Source organism: Pseudorca crassidens, chromosome 10, assembly GCF_039906515.1.
Source record: "Pseudorca crassidens isolate mPseCra1 chromosome 10, mPseCra1.hap1, whole genome shotgun sequence".
Classification (NCBI taxonomy): Eukaryota; Metazoa; Chordata; class Mammalia; order Artiodactyla; family Delphinidae; genus Pseudorca; species Pseudorca crassidens.
The window spans coordinates 41416567-41432582 of NC_090305.1; the positions used below are offsets into that span (position 1 = coordinate 41416567).

A 16016-nucleotide genomic window follows, 5' to 3' on the forward strand; every position below is an offset into this window, starting at 1 on the left:
AATAATGCTTTCTTTTCTTTTATCCTTTTAGCCATTTCTTGCAGCATTTTATTCTTTTGAGAATCCTCTCTCCATGTTTTTTTTTTTTTTTTCTTCCCCCTGTCTTGGTTTACAGGAAATCCTCTTCAGGTAATTCTCAGTCTCTTCAATTTCTTCTCTGATAATCCTTTCCCTAACTCTTCATAAGGTCCATGCTTCAAAATGCTGTCTACTATCTTCTTTATTTACACACTCTCTGTTGGCAATGTGAACGACCCCATCGGCATGGAGATCTATTAGTCACAGCAGGCCAGGGACAGTGCTATATGAGGATAGTAAGATCCATGATAAACAATCTGCCCAGTTCTTCTAAGACCTTTTTCTCCTAGCCGGTTTCCATGTACCTAAACTGCTGCCAGTGATTCTGCAGGTCAACAGTTCTTGAGTGGTAACTACTTTATGAAAGTATTCTACCCAGCACCTAATGACACAAAGCCCCTCTGTCTTGATTGGTTATCCATGTGAGGAGTTTCCAATCCTGGGGAGGCCAGAAAGGTATCTCTATTCTTCATGAATATTTTTGACTGAGTTGTGTGTGGGCAAGCCCCATTCTGAAGAGGTGGACGATTTTTCTGTCTCGCTTGTTTTCTTCCAGAATGGGTTCTAGCTGGGTTCCCTGGGTGGTGGCTTTGTTAGTGACGGTAGTCAGGCTGGATTCCTCCATGACTCAAGGCAGAGATGCTCCAGGTAAGGACACAGTGATTTCTTTCATGTGTACATGCAAAAACTGGCGTGGGGGAGGAAGGCCTTTCCCTACAGGTCCAGGCTCCAGTCCACACCGGAAGGGGCTTCTAGGTTCAAAGAGAGTTTTCTTCCCTTTGACAGGAAATTATTCCTTCCCTCTTTACCACATGCAATGGACCGGCAGGAAAAGGGTCTTCCTGTCCCACAGCCACGGATTCAAGGAGTCCGGAGGCAGGAAAAAGGGAAACATTGCTTGCTTAGGGTCCTTATGGTATTAATGTCAGTCTGGAGAGCTGTAATAAATGGAGGCAGTCTGAGAATAGCTGCTATCCTTCAGCCAGGAGTTTGATGATTGTGACTGTTTCCATATGTATCCAATTGAGGTATATGTGAATAAAAGAACTTGGAAACGAAGGTTGCTTCATTTGACATTTTTAAGCCCCTATAATATGGTCAGATTGTACGAAGCGATCTTGAGAAATGAGAGAAATTGAATGTATTAGAAATTGTATTAGGACATGGCTCAAACCCATGTCCCCTGCACTGGCAGGCAGATTCTTAACCACTGCGCCACCAGGGAAATCCCCCACCTTTTTTTTTTCAGATGTAAATGTACTTTTTATTAAATCAGAAAAAGATACAGTATACATGGTATCAGTCAATCATATGGATTGGATTTGGATTACATTTTACTACTACTTTGGATTACATTTTAATGCACTCATTGTCCTATGTACTCCTCTGTACAAGTATTAAAAAAAACTCAGGTATTTGAATAATCTTCTGTAAATTTTTATTATTAACTGGGGTTATAGGGAGGGTATACATGTATTAGATGTATTAGAATGTATTAGAAATTGAATGCCTGTCCTCGTGTTACCAGGTACATGTATTTACTGCTGTTATATTTCTAGCTGAGGAGTTAAGCTATGCAAACATGAAGTGATATTACATTCTGAAAACATATTTATCAGAAGAAAACAGGATATAACATGCTAAAAAACAGAACTCCTTTGAACGTCAAAGTCTCATTAAACACAAAAGAGGAACAAACCTAGGGGTGTGGAGGGTGGGTGTGAGGAGATCATTATTCTTGGAGAACAGAAACCTCTCTGAGCTTATGATATCCATTGAACAACAACAACACAGTCACAATCAGTAAGATCTAAACTCTGACACAGATCTGACTGAAAACTAACTTTTAAAATATTTTTATTTAGAATGTAAGACAAAATAGAGATTTGGAGGTTAGAGCATTGTTTGAAATTAGCTGAGTTCGAGATGAGTCTGGCTGACCCAGGAAGGATGCTGCTGTCCTGACACTCAGTCCAGTAGTTCCTCTGAACGTAGAAATGAAGGAAAATCTACTGCTCGAGATCAGTAACAATTATCCTTCAAGTCTCAACTGAAATGCCATTTCTTCAGGGAGATCTTTCCTGATCAACTTACATTATTAACCCATTTGAATGTCCTTTTATATTGTTCTCAAGTGCACAGAATGGAGTTAATCTTCCCCAGTGACTTCACAGCACCTTGTAATCACTGATCAGAACAAGGACGCTCTCCTCTCTTCCCTTGTCTCCATTCTCACTCCCTCCCTTCCATTCTAATGTGTCTGGTATGTCTTTAAGTATGAGGGTGGCTTTTAGGAAGATGTAGCATTGTTTTCCTGTGTGTATTTTAAAAAATATTTTTTTATTGGAGTGTAACTGCTTTACAATATTGTGATAGTTTCTACTGTACAATGAAATGAGTCAGCTATATGTATACATATATCCCCTTCCTCTTAGACCTCCCTTCCACCCCCGATCCCACCCATCTAGGTCATCACAGAGCACTGAGCTGATCTTCTTGTGTGTTATAGCATGTTCCCACTAGCTATCTATTTTACACATGGTTGTGTATATATGTTATTCCTAATCTCCCAATTCGTCCCACCCTCTCCTTGGCCTCCGTTTCCACATGTCTGTTCTCTACGTCTGCATCTCTACTCCTGCCCTGCAAATAGATTCATCTGTACCATTTTTCTAGATTCCACGTACATGTGTTAATATATGATATTTATTTTTCTCTTTCTGGCTTACTTCACTCTGTATGACAAACTCTAGGTCCATCTACATCTCTGCAAATGATCCAATTTCGTTCCTTTTCATGGCTGAGTAATATTCCATTGTATATACATACCACATTTTCTTTATCCATTCATCTGTCGATGGACACTTAGGTTGTTTCCATGTCCTGGCTATTGTAAATAGTGCTGCAATGAACATTGGGGTACATGTGTCCTTTTGAATTATGGTTTTCTCAGGGTATATGCCCAGTAGTGGGATTGCTGGGTCATATGGTAGTTCTAGTTTTAGTTTTTTTAAGGAACCTCCATCCTGTTCTCCATAGAGGCTGTATCAATTTACATTCCCACCAGCAGTGCAAGGAGGTTACTTTTCTCCACACCCTCTTCAGCATTTACTGTTTGTAGATTTTTTGATGATGGCCATTCTGACAGGTGTGAGGTGATACCTCATTGTAGTTTTGATTTGCATTTCTCCAATAATTAGTGATATTGATCAGCCTTTCATGTGCCTCTTGGCCATCTGTATGTCTACTTTGGTGAAATGTCTACTTTGGTGAAATATCTATTTAGGTCTTCTGCCCATTTTTGATTGGGTTGTTTGTTTTTTTTGATATTGAGCTGCATGAGCGGTTTGTGTATTTTGGAGATTAATCCTTCATCTGTTGCTTTGTTTGCAAATATTTTCTCCCATTCTGAAGATTGTCTTTTCATCTTGTTTATGGTTTCCTTTGCTCTGCAAAAGCTTTTAAGTTTTATCAGGTCCCATTTGTTTTTATTTTCCTTACTCTAGGAGGTGGAGTCAAAAAAGATCTTGCTGTGGTTTATGTCAAAGAGTGTTTTTCCTATGTTTTCCTCTAAGAGTTTTCTAGTGTCCAGTCTTACATTTAGGTCTTTAATCCATTTGGAGTGTATTTTTGGGTATGGTGTTAGGGAGTGTTCTAATTTCATTCTTTTACATGTAGCTGTCCTGTTTTCCCAGCACCACTTATTGAAGAGATTGTCTTTCCTCCAGTGTAAGTTTTTACCTCCTTTGCCATAGTTTAGGTGACCATAGGTGCATGGGTTTATCTCTGGGCTTTCTATCCTGTTCCACTGATCTATATTTCTGTTTTTGTGCCAATACAATACTGTTTTAATTAATGTAGCTTTGTAGTATAGTTTGAAGTTGGAGAGCCTGATTCCTCCAGCTCCGCTTTTCTTTCTCAAGATTGCTTTGGCTATTCAGGGTCTTTTGTTTTCCATACAAATTGTAAAATCTTTTGTTCTAATTCTGTGAAAAATGCCATTGGTAATTTGATAGGGATTGCATTGAATCTGTAGATCGCTTTGGGTAGTATGGTCATTTTCACAATATTGATTCTTCCCATCCAAGAACATGGTATATCTCTCCATCTGTTTGTGTCATGTTTGATTTCTTTCATCAGTGTTTTATAGTATTCTGAGTACAGGTCTCTTGCCTCCTTAGATAGGTTTATCCCTATGTATTTTATTCTTTGTGTTGCGATGGTAAATGAGATTGTTTCCTTAATTTCTCTTTCTGATTTTTCATTGTTAATGAATAGGAATGCAAGAGATTTCTGTGCATTAATTTTGTATCCTGCAACTTTACCAAATTCATTGATTAGCCCTAGTAGTTTTCTGGTGGCAACTTTAGGATTTTCTATGTATAGTATCATGTCATCTGCAAACAGTGACAGTTTTACTTCTTCTTTTCCATTTTGTATTCCTTTGATTTCTTTTTCTTCTCTGATTGCCGTGGCTAGGACTTCCAAAACTATGTTGAATAATAGTGGTGAGAGTGGACATCCTTGTCTGGTTTCTGATCTTAGTGGAAAGGCTTTTAGTTTTTCACTATTGAGAATGATGTTTGCCATGGGTTTGTCATATATGGCCTTTATTATTCAGTGAGCCAAAAAGTGCCTTTCATTTTTTAAGTAAAAATAAAAGGCACATTTTTCATTTTCACCAAGAACTTTATTGAACAACTTATTCACCATTTTTTTTACACTACTTTCTGCCAGTTTTCAGGCAACTTCATAATTCCATCTTCCCAAAACTTTTTATATTTTTGAGCAAAGAGCTGTTTCGGGTGCCTTGTACGGTCTTCCAGGGAATTGAATTTTTTTCCATTAAGAGAATATTGTAAAAACCAAAATACATGGAAATCCGAAGGTGCAATATCTGGTCAATACAGCAGATGAATCAGAACTTCCCAGTGAAGCTGTAACAGTTTCTGCCTGGTCATCAAAGAAACATGAGGTCCTGCATTATCCTGATGGAAGATTATGCGTTTTCTTTTGATAATTCTGGAAGCTTTTCATCGAGTGCTTCTTTCAGTTGGTCTAATTGGGAGCAGTACTTGTTGGAATTAATCGTTTGGTTTTCTGCAAAGAGCTCATAATAGAGGACTCCCTTCCAATCCCACCATATACACAGCATCACCTTCTTTGGTTGAAGACCGGCCTTTGGTGTGGTTGTTGGATGTTCATTTCACTTGCCCCACGATCTCTTCTTTCCACATTATTGTATAGTAACCACTTTTCTTCACCAATCACAATTTGTTTTAAAAATGGAACTCTTTCATTATGTTTCAGTAGAGAATCACATGCGGAAATATGGCCAAGAACGTTTTTTTCGCTTAACTTACAGAGAACCCAAACATCAAAGCCATTAACATAACCAAGCTGGTGCAAATGATTTTCAGTGCTTGATTTGGATATTTTGAGTATGTCGGCTGTCTCCTGCATGGTATAACGCTGACTGTTCTCAATTTCTGTTTTAATTTGATTGCTATCAACTTCAACTGGTCTACCCGACAGTGCAGCATTGTCCAGCGAGAAATCTCCAGTACAAAACTTCGTGAACCACTTTTGACACGTTTGATCAGTCACAGCACCTTCTCCATACCTTGCACAAATCTTTTTGTGCGTTTCAGTTGCGTTTTTACCTTTCTTGAAATAGTAAAGCCTAATATGTTGAAAATGTTGCTTTTTTCTTCCATCTTCAATATTAAAATGGCTACACAAATATTCACCAATTTTGATAATTTTTAAAAAATGTATGCCGATATGACAGCTGTCGTATACAATCTAACAAAATTGTTTTGAATGAATTTAAAGACAACTAAGTTCTACTAGAGCCATATTACAGAAAAAAACACACAAACCTTTTGGCCCACCCAATATGTTGAGGTAGGTTCCCTCTATGCCCATTTTCTGGAGAGTTTTTTTTTTTATTATCATAAATGTGTGTTGAATTTTGTCAAAAGATTTTTCTGCATCATTGAGATGATCATATGGTTTATTTATTTATTTGTTTGTTTGTTTATTTTTGGCTGCATTGGGTTTTTGTTGCTGCGTGCAGGCTTTCTCTAGTTGTGGTGAGTGGGGGCTACTCTTCATTGCGGTGTGCAGGCTTCTCATTATGGTGGCTTCTCTTGTTGCAGAGCACGGGCTCTAGGCACACAGGCTTCAGTAGTTGTGGCATGCAGGCTCTGTAGTTGTGGATCACGGGTTTAGTTACTCTGCGGCATGTGGGATCTTCCTGGACCAGGGCTCGAACCGATGTCTCCTGCATTGGCAGGTGGATTCTTAACCACTGAGCATCCAGGGAAGCCTGATAATATGGTTTTTATTCCTTAATTTGTTAATATGGTGCATCACGTTTATTGATTTGCATATATTGAAGAATCCTTGCATTCCTGGGACAAATCCCACTTGATCATGGTGTATGATCCTTTTAATGTGTTGTTGGATTCTGTTTGCTAGTATTTTGTTGACGATTTTTGTGACTATGTTCATCAGAGATATTGGTCTGTAAGTTTCTTTTTGTGTGTGTGATATCTTTCTCTGGTTTTGGTATCAGGGTGATGGTGGCCTCATAGAACGAATTTAGGAGTGTTCCTCCCTCTGAAATCTTTTGGAAGAGTTTGAGAAGTATAGGTGTCAGCTCTTCTCTAAATGTTTGATAGAATTTGCCTGTGAAGCCAACTCGTCCTGGACTTTTGTTTGTTGGAAGACTTTTAATCACAGTTTTAATTTCATTACTTGTGATAGGTCTGTTTATACTTTCTAATTCTTCCTGGTTCAGTCTTAGAAAATTGTACCTTTCTAAGAATTTGTCCATTTCTTCCAGGTTGTCCATTTTATTGGCATATAGTTGTTTGTAGTAGTCTCTTATAATCCTTTGAATTTCTGTGGTGTCAGTTGTAATTCTCCTTTTTCATTTCTAATTTTATTGATTTGCATCCTCTCCTTTTTTTTTTCTTGATGAGTCTGGCTAAAGGTGTATCAATTTTGTTTATCTTCTCAAAGAACCAACTTTTAGTTTTATTGACACTGCTATTGTTTTCTTTGTTTCTATTTCATTTATTTCTGCTCTGATCTTTATGATTTCTTTCCTTCTACTGACATTGGGTTTTCTTTGTTCTTCTGTCTCTAGTTGCTTTAGGTGTAAGGTTAGATTTTTCATTTGAGGTTTTTCTTGTTTCTTGAGGTGAGATTGAATTGCTATAAACTTTTCTCTTAGGAAGTCTTTTGCTGTGTCCCATAGGTTTTGGGTCGTCGTGTTTTCGTTGTCATTTATTTCTATGTTTTTTTTTTTTTTTTCGGTACGCGGGCCTCTCACTGTTGTGGCCTCTCCCACTGCGGAGCACAGGCTCGGGACACGCAGGCTCAGCGGCCATTGCTCACGGGCCCAGCCGCTCCACGGCATGTGGGATCTTCCCGGACCGGGGCATGAACCCGTGTCCCCTGCATCGGCAGGTGGACTCTCAACCACTGCGCCACCAGGGAAGCCCTTTCTATGTATTTTTTAATTTCCTCTGTGATTTCTGCAGTGATCTCTTGGTTATTTAGTAGTGCACTCTTTAGTCTCCATGTATTTGTGTTTTTTACAGTTTTTTTTTTCCTGTAATTGATTTCTAATCTCATAGTGTTGTGGTCGGAAAAGATGCTTGATACGATTTCAATTTTCTTAAATTTTTGAGGCTTGACTTGTGACCCAAGATATGACCTACCCTGGAAAATGTTCCACGTGAACCTGAGAAGAAAGTGTATTCTGCCGCTTTAGGTGGAATGTCCTATAAGTATCAATCAAATCTATCTGGTCTATTATGTCATTTAAAGCTTGTGTTTCCTTATTTATTTCCTGTCTGGATGATCTGTCCATTGGTGTAAGTGGGGTGTTAAAGTCCCCCACTATTACTGTGTTACTGTTGACTTCCTCTTTTATGGCTGTTAGCATTTGCCTTATGTATTGAGGTGCTCCTATGTTGGGAGGATATTTAAATCATATTTATTTTATTTAAATCATAAATATTTATAATTGTTATATCTTCTTCTTGGATTGATCCCTTGGTCATTATGTAGTGTCCTTCATTATCTCTTGTAACAGTCTTTATTTTAAAGTCTATTTTATCTGATATGAGTATTGCTACTCCAGCTTTCTTTTGATTTCCATTTGCATGGGATATCCTTTTCCATTGCCTCACTTTCAGTCTGTATGTGTCCCTAGATCTGAAGTGGGTCTCTTGTAGACAGCACATATATGGATCTTGTTTTAGTATCCATTCAGCCAGTCTGAGTCTTTTGGTTAGGGCGTTTAATCCATTTACATTCAAGGTAATTATCAATATGTATGTTCCTACTGCAGTTTTCTTAATTGTCTTGGGTTTGTTTTTGTGGGTCTTTTTCTTCTCTCGTGCTTCACACTTAGAGAAGTTCCTTTAGCATTTGTTGTAAAGCTGGTTTGGTGGTGTTGAATCCTCTTAGCTTTTGCTTGTCTGAAAAGCTTTTGACTTCTCCATCGAATCTGAATGAGATCCTTGCTGGGTAGAGTGATCTTTGTTGTAGATTTTTCCCTTTCATCACTTTAAATATGTCCTGCCACTCCCTTCTGGCCTGCAGACTTTCTGATGAAAAATCAGCTGATAACCTTATGGGGATTCCCCTGTATGTTATTTTTTTGTTTTCCCTTGCTGCTTTAAAATTTTTTCTTTTTATTTAATTTTTGTTAGTTTGATTAATATGTGTGTTGGTGTGTTTCTCCTAGGGTTTATCCTGTATGGGACTCTCTGTGTTTTCTGAACTTGGGTGGCTATTTCCTTTCCCATGTTAGGGAAGTTTCTGACTATAATCTCTTCAAATATTTTCTCAGACCCTTTCTTTTTGTTTTCTTCTGAGACTTTTTTTTTTTTTTTGTGGTACGCGGGCCTCTCACTGCTGCAGCCTCCCCCGCCGCGGAGCACAGGCCCCGGATGTGCAGGCCCAGTGGCCATGGCCCATGGGCCCAGCCGCTCCGCGGCACGCGGGATCCCCCCGGACTGGGGCACGAACCCACGTCCCCCACATCGGCAGGCGGACCCCCAACCACTACGCCACCAGGGAAACCCCTTCTGAGACCTTTATAATGCGAATGTTGGTGTATTTCATGTTGTCCTAGAGGTCTCTGAGACTGTTTTCAATTCTCTTCATTCTTTTTCCTTTATTATGCTCCTTGGCAGTTATTTCCACCATTCTATCTTCAAGCTCACGTATTTGTTCCTCTGCCTCAGTTTTTGTGTTATTGATTCCTTCTATTGTATTTTTAATTTCAGTTACTGTGTTGTTCATCTTTGTTTATTCTTTAGTTCTTCTGGGTCTTTGTTAAACATTTCTTGTATTTTCTCGATCCATGCCTGAATTCTATTTCCAAGATTCTGAATCATCTTTACTATCATTACTCTGAATTCTTTTTCAGGTAGGTTGCCTATTTCCTCTTCATTTAGTTGGTCTTGTCGGTTTTTATCTTGCTCCTTCATCTGTAAGATATTTTTTTATTGTCTCATTTTTCTTTTTTTTTGGATGGGTGGGACTGTGTTCCCGTCTTATTGGTGGTTTGGCCTGAGGCTTCCAGCCCTGGAGTTTGTAGGCTGTTGGGTAGAGCTGGGTCTTGGTGCTGAGATGAGGACCTCTGGGAGACTTCACTCTGATTAATATTCCCTGGGGTCTGAAGCTGTCTGTTCATCCAGCGATTTGGACTCAGTGCTCCCACCATAGGAGCTGACCCCTGACCCCTGGCCTGGGAACCAAGATCCTGCAAGCTGCACAGGGTGGCAAAAAAATAAAAAAGGGCAGAAAGTAACAAAGAGTAAACAATAATAAAAGATTAGAAAACTAACAGATATGTTAGAAAAAATAAAATATAAATGAAACAACAACCAGAAGGTAAAACAGAATCAGAGTAGCAAAAATATAGGGAAAAAAAGGCCGGAAAAGGCCTTGGCTATGTGGGGTGGGGCTTAGGCAATGGCATCATTTAGGTGGGGGCGGGGCCTTATGCTTAAGCCCTTGGGGTGGGGGGTGGGAATTAGGCTCAGTGCTGTTGGAGGGGCCCTGATGTGCCTCTGGCCTCAGAGTAGGGATGATCAGGCCTGAGACCTTAGCAGGCTCCCCATTCACCTTTACTCTTCTTCCCCTACCCACTCTCTCCCACACCCTTAGGACCCACATGGCAGGAGGGGTCCCCGGATGGTGGAGGACTCAGGGCCCGAGTGGGCAGGAGAAATGCTATCCATGTTCCCCCGAGTCCTCTGAAACTCCAAGGGTCCCTCCAGGCACAGAAACCCCTCCCCTCCCCCAGCCACCCCTCAGGGGCACTGGTTCCCTCCAACCTCCACTTCTCTTTCCCCCTCGCTCTCCCCCATGTCCTCCCCAGTCACTTGGGGGTTCCTTCTATCCCCTTGGGTGTTAAGGTCCCCCACCAGCCTCTGGTAGGTGCCCTAGTTGTGGGGAGACACGATCTCCACAACCTCCTAGTCCGCCATCTTGACTCCGCTCCCTCCTGTATTTTTAAATTTTAATAAATGTCATTGTGTGATGAATCACATTCTGTTTCTTTTCTTACCTAACACAATGCTTTTGAGCTCTACCTCAGTGTTGGTGTTCGTGAATCCAAACCTGTCTTTATTGATAGAGAAGCAGATCAGGGAGGGGAAGTGTCTGTTTCTATGTAAAATGAACTAGAACTTAAGTGAATTGAGACCAATCCAGGTCCATTTACCAGTTTGTCTCTTAAAATTGTCCAGATCTTCAAATCTAAGACAACTATCACCACCTTAGTTTGTTTGGGTTTCTATGACAAATGCCACAGATTGCGTTGCTTATAAACAACAGAAATTTATTTCTCAAAGTTCTGGAGGCTGGGAAGTCCGAGATCAAGGCTGCAGCATGGTTATGTTCTGGGAAAGGCTTTCTTTCTGGTTCAGAGCGGGCACCTTCTCTCTGTGCCATCACATGGTGGAAGGGGCTAGGGAGCTCTCTGGAACCTCTTTTCTAGGGACACTAATCCCTTTCATCAAGAATCCATGCTCCTGACCTAAGTACCTCCCCCAACACTGCCGACTAATACCATTACCCTTGGGGGTTGAGGTTTCAACATGTGAATGGAGGGAACACAAACATCCAGACCACAATACACAATCATACTTTTTCTTACCTATGAAGACTGATTAAATAGCTTTGGGAAATTAAATTGTTTTGGAGAACATGCCAATTAGAAAAGAGTTACATTGTATGAAAGTCAGTATAGATTTCAAACTAATCACTATCAACACTAATAAGGTACTTTGAAAGTGGAAAATCATAATGGAGAATGGATTTGCATTTTTACTTATTTATTTAAAATTTATTTTTAAAAATATTTATTTATTTTTGTCTGTGTTGGGTCTTTGTTGCTGCACACGGGCTTTTTCTAGTTGCAGCGCGCGGGCTTCTCATTGTGGTGGCTTCTCCTGCTGCGGAGCACAGGTTCTAGGGGTGCGGGCTTCAGTAGTTGTAGCACACGGGCTCAGTAGTTATGGCTCTTGGGATCTAGAGTGCAGGCTCAGTAGTTGTGGCACACAGGCTTAGTTGCTCCGTGGCATGTGGGATCTTCCTGGAACAGGGCTCAAACCCATGTACCCTGCATTGGCAGAGAGATTCTTAACCACTATGTCACCAGGGAAGTCCCTAAAATTTATTTTTTATTGAAGTATGGTTGAATCACAATGTTGTGTTCATTACTGCTGTACAGCAAAGTGACTCAGTTATACATTCTTTTTCATGTTCTTTTCCATTATGGTTTATCACAGGATATTGAAGGATTTGGATTTTTTAATTCATTCTTCAGTGGAAGTGTTTAATATAAAAGTTTCCAGAAAAGGTTTAAGTTAACCCTATATTCACCATATTATTACAACCACTAGAACTGTGCATACAGGGCCAATGATGATGATGATGATGATAAAAGGCATCTTCAAGTCATGAGTTAATACTATTTTACCCAACATAGGTAGAGGTAATGAGGTCATTACCTTACTAGAGCCAACAGAGGGGATGAGGTCTCTGAGTAATCGTGCAAAGGAAAATGTCCAGAAGAAAATTCATTAAAAAAAAATTTTTTTTTGGCTGTGCCACCTGGAATCTTAGTTCCCCAATCAGGGATTGAACCTGTGCCTCCTGCAGTGGAAGCACAGAGTCTTAACCACTGGACCACCAGGGAAGTCCACAGAAGAAAATTCTTGAGAAAACCCATAGTGAGTGGAAAGCAGAAGGGTAGTTTATTTCACACCTACTATGAACCTACTCTGCATTTCTTTACTCCACCTCCATCCTCCTTTCACTTTACTCCAGAAGGAATATATAGAATTAACCTACTAACGGCAAGAATACTATTGAACTATTCCATACAGGGCTGGGAATTCTTGGGCTTCTGAAAGCTTGGCTTGGAGAAACTTAGCACAGTGTCTGGCAAAATGCAAACAGTCTATAAATATTGGTCAAAGGAATGAATATTTGTTGAATGAAAGTTTATGTCTCTGGACACATTCTGACTTGCTTCTTTGGGTTACAGGTCTCCTGTTTGGCTGGCCTGGTAGGCTGGACCTCAGGCTTCTTTCAAAGAAGAATAGATGTCTCTTTGCTAAGAGGAACCAGGGTGGGGCCCAGGGGAGCAGAGGCTACTTTGGCCGATTTACTGAGGTCAAAGACCTCTTCTCCAATCAATGTGGTCTGGCATAATAAACCAGGTATGGGTTTCCTAATTGGGGCTGGTTCATAGTCTTTTTTTTGGTTTTCTAGAAGATTTTGTGATTCAGGCAAAGGCTGACTGTTACTTCACCAATGGGACAGAAAATGTGCAGTTTGTGGTCAGATTCATCTTTAACCTGGAGGAGTATGCACGTTTTGACAGCAACTTGGGGATGTTTGTGGCCTTGACGGAGCTGGGCCAGCCTGACGCTGAGCTGTGGAACAATCGGCCCGATATACTGGCAAGGAGTAGAGCCTCTGTGGATGCTCTCTGCAGACACAACTACAAGCTGGGTGCACCCTTCACTGTGGGGAGAAAAGGTGAGGTGTAAGGTGGGGACTGCAGGGATTCAGGAATCTCCCCCGTGTGAGCCTGGCTGTGGCTCTTCTTCCTTGTACTGGGCAGTTTCCTGCTTCAGGATAGATGGGTCAGGAGCAGGGGAGTCTGTATACATTCTATCCTCAATTGTGACTCACTCACTATCCTCAGGGGTCAGTTCATGGTGGTCTTGGGTCCCAGACCCCCAGTTCTCAGGGACTTTAAGGGCTAGTGTCTTCCCAAATACAAGGGGCAATTGTGGGCATGTGATAAAGCCTAAATCCTCCTTGCGACACTAACATATCCAGTGTTTGAGTCTTTGGGGGTGAGATTTTCCCACATTTCCAGTTTCTACTTGGGTGATTTGGGAAAGAAATATGGGGCTGAGATAACCTTTAATGAAACTCCTGTGTTGGCTTTGTGGATTTCCTTCACCATGTCTCATGTCTTCTCTCCCCCGCTAGTGCAACCAGAGGTGACAGTGTATCCAGAGAGGATCCCAGCCTTGCAACACCACAATCTGCTGCTTTGCTCTGTGACAGGTTTCTATCCAGGGGACATCAAGATCACGTGGTTCCGGAATGGGCAGGAACAGAGAGAGGGGGTCATGTCCACTGGCCTCATTAGGAATGGAGACTGGACCTTTCAGACAATGGTGATGCTGGCAATGACTCCTGAACTTGGAGAGGTCTACACCTGCCTTGTTGATCATCCCAGCCTGCTGAGCCCTGTTTCTGTGGAGTGGAGTGAGAATCAGCTTATACTTTCTGGACAAAACTCGGCTCAATCTGACTCAAGACCTGTGTTACCTCTGTGTTCATCTTGGCTTCAACACTAGTTCTTCTTCCCTCTGATCTGAGGGAGTCATAGAAATTGGGGTCTTTGGGTTGGGGTGGGAAAAAACATGGCTATCCTTGGATCTTCCAAGAAATATGGAGGTGTAATCACCTTGTCACTTACTTCCAACTTTGGGAACTACTGTCCTCTAATGCTTTGGTCTTGGCATTTAGGGGGGCATTATAAGAATCATTAACAGAAACTCCATGAGTACAAACCTTGGCTTCCAAGATGTAGTCCTTCCCTAGATAGCATTGGATTGGTGTCCAGCACAGGTTCTGGGATTTCAGGAAGGTACACCAAATACTGGGAGCTTTTGGCTCACTTTAACACATGTTTTCCATAGGAGCTCAGTCTGAATATCCTTGGAGAAAGATGCTGAGTGGAATTGCAGCCTTCCTGGTTGGGCTAGTCTTCCTTCTGGTGGGGATCGTCATCCACACCAGGGCTCGGAAAGGTAATGAGCTCTGAGGAGTACCCCTGCCACCTGCCCCCTGGCTTTCCCCGCTTCCCACTTTTCCTAACGTCTAAGTTGCAAGGCAGGGAGGGCTGATCATACCTCTCAGGGATCACTGGGATAAGATGTAAGTGACTCTGGCTGGGTGCGCTGTCTGCTGAGTCCCTGTGCTGGAGGGTGGGGGACTCACGGGACTTTATCACTGTCCCTGCAGGTCCCAAGAGCAGTTCTTCGTCCACAGCCACATTAAGGTCCTAATAGAAGCTTCTCCCCCTGGAGCCTGAAGAGGGATTGAGTGGCCCTGGATTAAGTGAAGGACATTCATGAGGTCAATGTTCTGGATGACTCGTTTCCATGAGAGCTTGGCGGAGTCCTGAACTGATTCTAGAGTCTTGTGTTCTGAGATCACGCATCTCTCATCTTTGTGCCCTTCTTCCTCCTCCTTGTCTATAATAGTCCCCATTTCCAAGGACCAGAAATTCCCCTAAGACCTAGCTCCTTCCAATCCCAAACTTTTTACTTTTCTGTGGTCCAGCCCTAACCCTCTAAATCGTGATCTCCATCTTTCTCTCTTCCAAAGGCAGCCCCACAGTCTTCAGAAGACAAAAGTTCAGATAGTCACTGCTCCCTTTTCATTGTTTTTTAAAAGACTTTTTCGTTTAAAATAAAACTGAGATAGAGATTACCACATAAAATGTATAATTCAATACATGACTTAAGGCAAAACCCCTGTAATCAATGCTCAGTTCAAGAAATAGAACTTTTCCTGCTGCTGCATAAGTCTCCCTGCTGCAGGCCAATCAAAGCCCACTCCCTCCTCTCAAAAGTAGTCATATCCGTGCAAACTCTTTGGGCCTTGAATTTCCTTTGAGGGATGATTTTATTACACTTAACAATTTTTAAAAAACCATCTGTAGGACTATACAGATTGTCTAGTTTCGGGGTCAGCTTTGGTAAATTTTGTGGGGTAGATTGATTAGGGTACAAAGTATTTGTCATTCATCTCATGGAGATGTAGCTGGCCCTGGACTTAGACCACTCTGAGAGTACGTCTAAAGAAGGCTTACAGCTTTTACTTTCCTATTGGAAGTCCTGAGCCATCAGGAAAGAAGTTTGCCTTCATTGCTGATGGGACCACATAGGCCACGTTAGAGGCCCTGGAATTGCTGAGGGAGAGAGTATCTCTGTGTCCCAGTTGAGCCTCCAGAGGACCCCAGCCCCAGCTACCATCTGCCTGCAACCATATGAGAGACCCTCTGTGAATACCACCTTCTAAGCTCAGTCAACTCCCAGAACTGTGAAAAATCATTAAATGGCTGTAGTTTTAAGCCACTAAGTTTGGGTGTAATTTGTTATACAGAAATAGATCCTGAAATATTGTTTTTCAAAGAATTTTATCAAAACGACAAATCTACCGGCACAAAATTCTTTATATCCTGTTAGTATCTTTTAATGTTTGTAGAATCTGTAGCAATTGCATCTTTTTGTTACAGACGTTAATAATTTGTAATTTGGATTTTTCTTCCTTATCAGTCTTGCAGGTGGTTTATCAAAAAAAAAAAA

The 16016-nt window shown here is 41.2% G+C and overlaps 1 protein-coding gene across 1 annotated transcript; it reads left to right on the top strand.

Annotated features, from left to right (window-relative positions):
• Positions 1 to 619: 619 nt before the first annotated feature.
• LOC137232147 (HLA class II histocompatibility antigen, DO beta chain) lies at positions 620 to 15132 on the top strand. The gene is made up of 5 exons (XM_067753430.1): positions 620 to 726; positions 12892 to 13161; positions 13624 to 13905; positions 14343 to 14453; positions 14668 to 15132. Exons 1-5 carry the CDS (start codon positions 636 to 638, stop codon positions 14709 to 14711), a joined length of 798 nt encoding a protein of 265 aa, XP_067609531.1. The 5' UTR covers positions 620 to 635; the 3' UTR covers positions 14712 to 15132.
• Positions 15133 to 16016: the final 884 nt, after the last annotated feature.

Coding starts and splice junctions, on each gene's coding strand:
- LOC137232147 (XM_067753430.1), top strand. CDS start 636: ATGGGTTCTAGCTGGGTTCCCTGGGTGGTGGCTTTGTTAGTGACGGTA. Junction 727..12,891: donor TCAAGGCAGAGATGCTCCAG/GTAAGGACACAG, acceptor TTGGTTTTCTAG/AAGATTTTGTGATTCAGGCA. Junction 14,454..14,667: donor CCACACCAGGGCTCGGAAAG/GTAATGAGCTCT, acceptor CTGTCCCTGCAG/GTCCCAAGAGCAGTTCTTCG.